Below are 7072 nucleotides of genomic sequence, written 5' to 3' on the forward strand. Positions count from 1 at the left end.
CAGTTCTTAAACAACTGGCCATTTTTTAATTCAAGATCATTTTTTAATTCAATTTAATTTTTAATTCCTGAATCACTTTTTTACTTGGCTTTTAGGACACTACATCCTCCTGGTTTTCCTATTTCTCTAACCTCTACTTCTTTTTTTTTTTTTTAAGATTTTCTTTATTTGACAGAGAGAGAGACACGACAACCAGCGAAAGAGGGAACACATGCAGGAGGAGTGGGAGAGGAAGAAGCGGGCTTCTAGCGGAGGAGCCTGATGCGGGACTCGATCCCAGGACTCTGGGATCACGCCCTGAGTTGAAGGCAGATGCTTAATGCCTGAGCCACCCAGGTGCCCCTCTAACCTCTACTTCTCAATCTCCTTTACTGGCTCCTCCTTATCTTCCTGACCCTTCAGTGTTTTTCCCAGGGCTCTGTCCCTGGATCTCCTTTCTATCATCACTCACTCACATGGTGTCTCATCTGACCATGGAGCTTTAAAAGCCATGAATGTGCTGCTGACTCATAATGTGTATCTTCAGTCCAAACCTCTCCCTGAACTGTAGGCTCAGATACCAAACTGCCTACTTGATTTAGTCTCTACTTGATGTCTAACAGATGTCTCAGATCTGATCTCCAAACCTGAGCTCTCAATATTCAAACTCTAAAAGGTGCTCCTCTCATGGTCTTCCTCATCTCAGCAAATAATTACCACTATTTTTTTAGTAGCTCAGGCAAAGCCCTTTGGCGTTATCCTTGACTCCTCTCTTTTTCTCATAACCCATTTTCAATCCATCAGCAAATCCTCTTGGATCTATCTTCAAAATACATCTAGAATCTGACCATTTCTCCCCACTTCTCACCACCTCCACCATCAACTCACATAAATTATCATACTTCATTCAGCTTATTTAACAAATATTTAAAGAGTACTTACTATGTACCAAGCACTGTTCTAGGTACATGGAACGCATCAGTGAAAAGAAAAAAACAGATAAAAATCCCCCCCTTCGTAGAGCTTACATTCTATTAGGGAAAGATAAACCATAAACAAGAAACATAATAAACACGTAAATAATATGGTATGTTAGAAGATTCATCCCACTAGACCCTCTCTCCTTCTCACTGTTGTCTCAGAGGCCCAATCCTGTTTCCATCAGCTCCTCCAGGCCTCACTTTCCTTATCCAATGTCAGAGTCCACAGCTGTTCATCCCGGTCAGTCCCCACTAAATACTCTTAACCTCTCTGATCTCCATAGCATTCAGCCACACTTACCTGAGAAAAAAAAAGACCTCAATAAACTCAATCACTTGACTTCTTTGGGACTACACCTATGCAGCGCAGGGCTCCCAGAGAAATCTCACCACATAGCAGATGGCTGACACTGTAAACTATGTCTAAATCATCTCCCTAGCCCTAAGGACTAGCACAAAGTAAACTCTCAAATATCTGCCAGGTAAAATGACTCCAAAGTCACCATCCCCATCACAAAATTGTTTCATATTACATCGTTACAATTAGTTCCAAGTAAGTTCTTCACACATAGTAAGCACAAGTTAATTTTATGTTGAATGATCTACCTTTAAGAAATGAGAATTTTGCTTTTTCCAAGTGTTACCCTGAAATCTATCACTCATAAGGTGAAAAAAGAATTTTTCAGAAATAAAGCTTGACCTTATCTCCAGGAGCTCTCCCCCACTGGAGGTCTGGTTTTATCAGAGAAGGTAACTTCACAGTAGAACAGATTATATATATAATTGGTATATATGTCAAACTATATACATATATATCTATATATATAAGATATATATATATATATACACACATACACACACACATACACACACACATACATACACATATACACACCATCTCCTTTCTGATTCAAGAAAATTATGAACATCTAGTACTATTGAGATGTATACTAATGTTCACAGTGAGAAAATGTAAACAGCCATAACACATTTTCCTAACTATGCCAAATACCAAGGAACTTATACAATAAGCATGGATTACTTTTATAATCAGAAAAAAATAAGAGAAAGAAAATAGGAGGTAGAAAATGGAATGTGAATTGCTCCTTATTTTTCACTAAAGCTTGTAAGAATACAGCTAGTATTTCTTGCTCCACATACTATAAAACATTGCTAACATGGCATTTCCAAAATACACAACATGGCATGAACACTTCTAGGACAGGCAGAGACAGAACTTTAAAGGAAATTTAGAGGAACTTATCAAGAATTGTACATTGTGTTCACTTTACTTTCTAAGAAGCATCACAGGCCAAAGCAATATCGATTACCAGCAAAGATCCAGTTTGATTGTCAGGAGGCCTGGGGTTCTGTCCAGGGACCACAATTAATCAAATAGGTGAAGTCAGCATCTCACTGAACCACAATAGTTAAGAGTCTAATTTTTGGAGGCCAAAATATTCCAATACAATAATAAGGAAAAGCTTTATTCCTGGCCCTTAATTCCCAGCAGAGGGAGAAAAAAAGGCCCACAACTCTATTTCTCAGAGAGGCACAAAGCTGCCTGGAAGCTAGCATCTTACCTGCTGCCAACTACCCCAAGTTAGTGCCACATTTAACAGGAAGTCAGTGTTCCGATCTCTGTCACTGCCAGCCTGCAGATTATATTACGATTCTGATATTTAAACCGTTTTTCTAACTCCAAATAAAAAATATTCACTTTGACAAGAACTTCTTTATGATCTTGTTTTTCTCACAAATCAGTGTAGCAGATAACTCTAAAGAATCCAGGAAGCATGCCCCAAGCTAGAAAAGAAACCATACATCTGGGCGCCTCGGCGGCTCAGTCCATTAAGCGTCTGCCTTCAACTCAGGTCATGATCCGAGTGTCCTGGGATGGAGCCCCTCAACAGGCTCCTTGCTCAGCGGGGAGCCTCCTATTCCCTCTGACCCTGCTCCCCCTGCTTGTGCCCTCATGTTCTCTCTCTCTCTGACAAATAAATAATAAATAAAAACTTAAAAAAAAAAAAAAGCCATACATCTAAGTTTAGAGGTTCCTTCGTAACTCCACAGAAGAAAACCAAATGTAAAAAAGAAAGGATTCACTACAAAGTTAGAAGCGGTAAGGGGAAAAAGTCAAAACGGCTGGAGAGTAACACCTACAAAGAAAAATGTAAAGAACTGTGATCAATTCATTTGAATAAGTACAATGACTACCAAGAACAACTGTTTTCATTACAAGTGAAAATGCATACATAAAAACGGTTAGAGCGGGAGCACCTGGGTGGCACAGTAGGTTAAGCAGCCAACTCTTGATTTCAGCTCAGGTCATGACCTCAGGGTGGTGAGATGGAGCCCTGCATCAGGCTCTGTGCCCAGGAGGGAGTCAGAGGCTGCTTGAGATTCTCCCCCTCTCCTTCTGTCCCTTCCCCTGCTTGTGTGCTCTCTTTCTAATAAATCTTTTTTTAAAATATGGTTAGAGCATGAAAATTATTTCAGGGGCGCCTGGGTGGCACAGCGGTTAAGCGTCTGCCTTCGGCTCAGGGCGTGATCCCGGCGTTATGGGACCGAGCCCCACATCAGGCTCCTCTGCTATGAGTCTGTTTCTTCCTCTCCCACTCCCCCTGCTTGTGTTCCCTCTCTCACTGGCTGTCTCTGTCTCTGTCAAATAAATAAATAAAATCTTTAAAAAAAAAAAAAAGAAAATTATTTCATTTTTCATTAAAGAAAGACATTTCCTCGCCCTAAGACTTACTTCGGTTATCTTTCGGTATTATTTTTATCCATCATTCATACAGCTCTATTGACTAAGGACTTTATGTAAAATGTGAAGAAAAGATGACAAAGTAGGACAATAAGATAACCTGAATTTAAAAAGGACTCTTTCAACAATTTCAAATAACTAGTCAAACATAATATAGATATATACATAATAAGTAATCATAGTTCACTACAAAATCCTTTAATTTTTGTTGCAAAACACCTTCTAGAATAGCAGCAAGCTGTAGTTAGAACTTAAATCTTTCATGCTTCAAAGACACTGTTAAGAAAATGAAAAGGCAAACCACAGATGGGAGAAAAAAAATTTAAGCATATATCCAACACAGGGTTTGTATTTGCAATATATAAAGAAGTCCAACAATTCAACAATAAGATAAAAACCCAATTAAAAACTCAGTACAAGATTTGGACATTTCACAGAAGAAGATACGTGAACTGCCAAGAAGCTGACATACACCACAAACCACAATATTACTAAATACCTATTACAGTGGGTAAAATTAAGAAGACTGATCATACCAAGTGCTGGCGAGGATATGAAGCAAATAGGACTCTCGTACATTAACGGTGGGAACGTAAAATGTTATGACTTTGAAAAAGAGTTTGCATTTTTTTGAAAAGGCTAAACATACACCTACCATAGGATCCATTCCTCTCCTCTCTCTTCTTACACAAGAGAAATGAACGTATATGTCCATACAAATTACTGTACATGAATGTTCATAGCAAGTTAATTTGTAATAGCCAAAAACTGCAAACAACCCAAGTCACCAGTAACAAGTGAGCGGGTAAACAAACGTGCTGCGTCCATTAACAATGGACTACTACCCAGCAATAAAAAGGGATGAACAAGCACACAAGATCTTGGCTAAATCTCAAAAAAATAATGCTGAGCAAAAGAATACAGAGACCTCCCCCTCAAACAAGTGTACGCACTATATGTTTCCATTTATTTTTTTAAAACTATAGAAAATGCAAACTAGTCTAAAATGACAGAAAGCATATAAGAGGTTGCCTGAGGAGGAAGGGATTACAAGGGGCACGGGAAACTTTGAGAGGTGATGGTTATGTTCACTATTTTGATTATGGTGATGGTTTCATTGGTGTTTCACTGGAAGTGTGTCTGTGTATGTGGTCAGTATTTATCAAACTGCACTTTAAAGTCTGTTGTGTGTCAAACTCAATAAAAATGCAAAAATTCACAATAAAATCATTTAAAAAATACAAACTCCAGGGGCGCCTGGGTGGCTCAGGCTCAGTCGTTAAGCGTCTGCCGTCGGCTCAGGGCGTGATCCCAGCGTTATGGGATCGAGCCCCACATCGGGCTCCTCCGCTGGGAGCCTGCTTCTTCCTCTCCCACTCCCCCTGCTTGTGTTCCCTCTCTCTCTGGCTGTCTCTCTCTCTCTCTGTCAAATAAATAAATCTTTTAAAAAAAAACGAACTCCAGTCAGTGTGGATCCATTTCACCACCGGGAAACTTCCCTCTCCTCTTGAGCCCTCCATCTCAAGACTGACACTTGTCCCTTCCCCTTCCGAGAACCCTGGAAGGTTCACAAACTTCTGACTAAGCTTCAAAGTAATGCCCACTGTGTTCCTGGGTCCTCAGCTCTTGCCACACAAACCTTCTGTCTACTTTCCCGTTCGTAATACTTAGCCGTACCGGATACCGGCACGTGCCCCCACCCACCGGCCCACCCCCTCCGATCATTTCCCAAACACTCAACCACGAAGTTTCATCGGACCGAGCACATCTCGGTCCTGAAATACCACTAACAAGCACGGAACCCCCGAAAGCTGCGCCCTCAGACGGCCCACCCACGGGCCCCGGTATGCAGGGACTCGAACACCCCCCCGTCCGGGTTACCTGCCACCGGCTGGCCGCGCCGCGGACAGTTCAGCCACCGTGGTGGGATCTTGTTATGAGCCATGTCTCGGGGCCGCGCAGAGCCGCCCCCTCCACCAACGCTCGCCGCGCCAATGCCGCCGCCTCCTCGCGGTCGGCTCCGTACAGGGTCCGAGGCACCCGAATCCCGGCAGGGGTCGGAATCCCAGCAGCTCCTACCCGGGAAACGTCAGAGGCGGCGCACCACTTTCATTCAGGATCAACTCCACCGCTCGGAGAGAGCCCACAATGCACCGCTACTTCCGCCGCCAGAGACCCCGCCCCCTTCTTTCCGAGGTCAGAGGGAAAGACAGAGGAGCTCATTACAGGGATGGGAAGGGGTTAAAGCCACGGCGAACGGCAGCGGCGCGTCTTCCATCGCCCCGCCCCACCGAGATCGCCGCGCACTCTTAGGACAGCTTTGCGCAAGCGCAGGTGGCCTCGTACGGCTTCCAGCAGAATGGCACGTTATTTTTTATTCCTAGCTAGACAGCTGAGCGACTCCCCTGAAAATGTAGGGAAGCCAACCCTCTTTCCACGCGTGGACTGATCCGCAGCTTCCACAAAAGCATCTGTTCTAGTGATGACAGAGTCCTACCCGCCACTGATACAGATCTAGAGCCTGATCGCCTTTTTTTCTGCCAAGTTTGGCGTCCCGGCAGGATCTGGACTTGATCTGCAATTTGGGAAGTTCTCCCTGACGTGGATCAGGGGATCAAGCTTTAGAGAAATCCTAAGGGTGAAAAATTGGATGCCAGAAATGATGAATTTCTCTTTGGGGGGGGGGTACTTCTAAGGTTCCTTGAAGTATCTGAAATTAATCCCAAATCCCAAAGTATCTGAAATTAATCCCTGAGCAAAGTTTCAGAGTATCTGGGAATTTCAGGGGCTCCATGTCTCAAAGTTACTAACGTGTATAATTGGCAAAGGCAGGAATTGCCCTCTGGACTGCCACTACCTGGCGGTGTTCTTTGCCTTACCAAACAAATGGTCTTTCCCTTCGAGTTAAGCAGAAGTGATTGGGAGCATTTTATCCACTCTGTCCTGTAATAAGACTTTCTGTAATTACCAGACTAAAGTATTAAACACAAAGCTGGATAAGGGGAAATTAATTGTAATGTAGCAATTTGGTTTTAAACACCAATACTATATTTGAAGTGCAAGCTCGTGAGTTAGTGGGTGGTGTATATTTTAAGGGGTGGTGGGAAACTTGCCAGGCAGCTCAGCCCCTGAATGCCTGGACCCTCTCAGTAAGATTGAGAATTCTCCCATAAATAGAGAGGGCCCAATGGCTGTCTCTCTTGAGAGAGCCTGAGTTAGATCACACTCCTGGTCTGCCCTGCTGTTACATCTATTCAGATCTTTTTGTGAATGTATCACACCTCTCCAGCAGAACAAAATAAGATTCAGTTTCCTTACAGACCAGCAGTCTGCCTAATTAATTCTCTTC

The 7072-nt window shown here is 42.9% G+C and overlaps 1 protein-coding gene across 1 annotated transcript in view; it reads right to left on the minus strand.

Annotated features, from left to right (window-relative positions):
• The window catches only part of RNGTT (RNA guanylyltransferase and 5'-phosphatase), a 313058-nt gene extending 307172 nt beyond the window's left edge, over positions 1 to 5886 (minus strand). Inside the window, exon 1 of the mRNA XM_002922658.4 lies at positions 5605 to 5886. Coding sequence (XP_002922704.1) covers positions 5605 to 5668 — 64 coding nt within the window. The 5' untranslated portion in view covers positions 5669 to 5886. The remainder of the gene's footprint in view (positions 1 to 5604) is intronic.
• Between the last annotated feature and the right edge of the window lie 1186 nt (positions 5887 to 7072).

The sequence above is a fragment of the Ailuropoda melanoleuca genome, chromosome 10 (assembly GCF_002007445.2).
Source record: "Ailuropoda melanoleuca isolate Jingjing chromosome 10, ASM200744v2, whole genome shotgun sequence".
Classification (NCBI taxonomy): domain Eukaryota; kingdom Metazoa; phylum Chordata; class Mammalia; order Carnivora; family Ursidae; genus Ailuropoda; species Ailuropoda melanoleuca.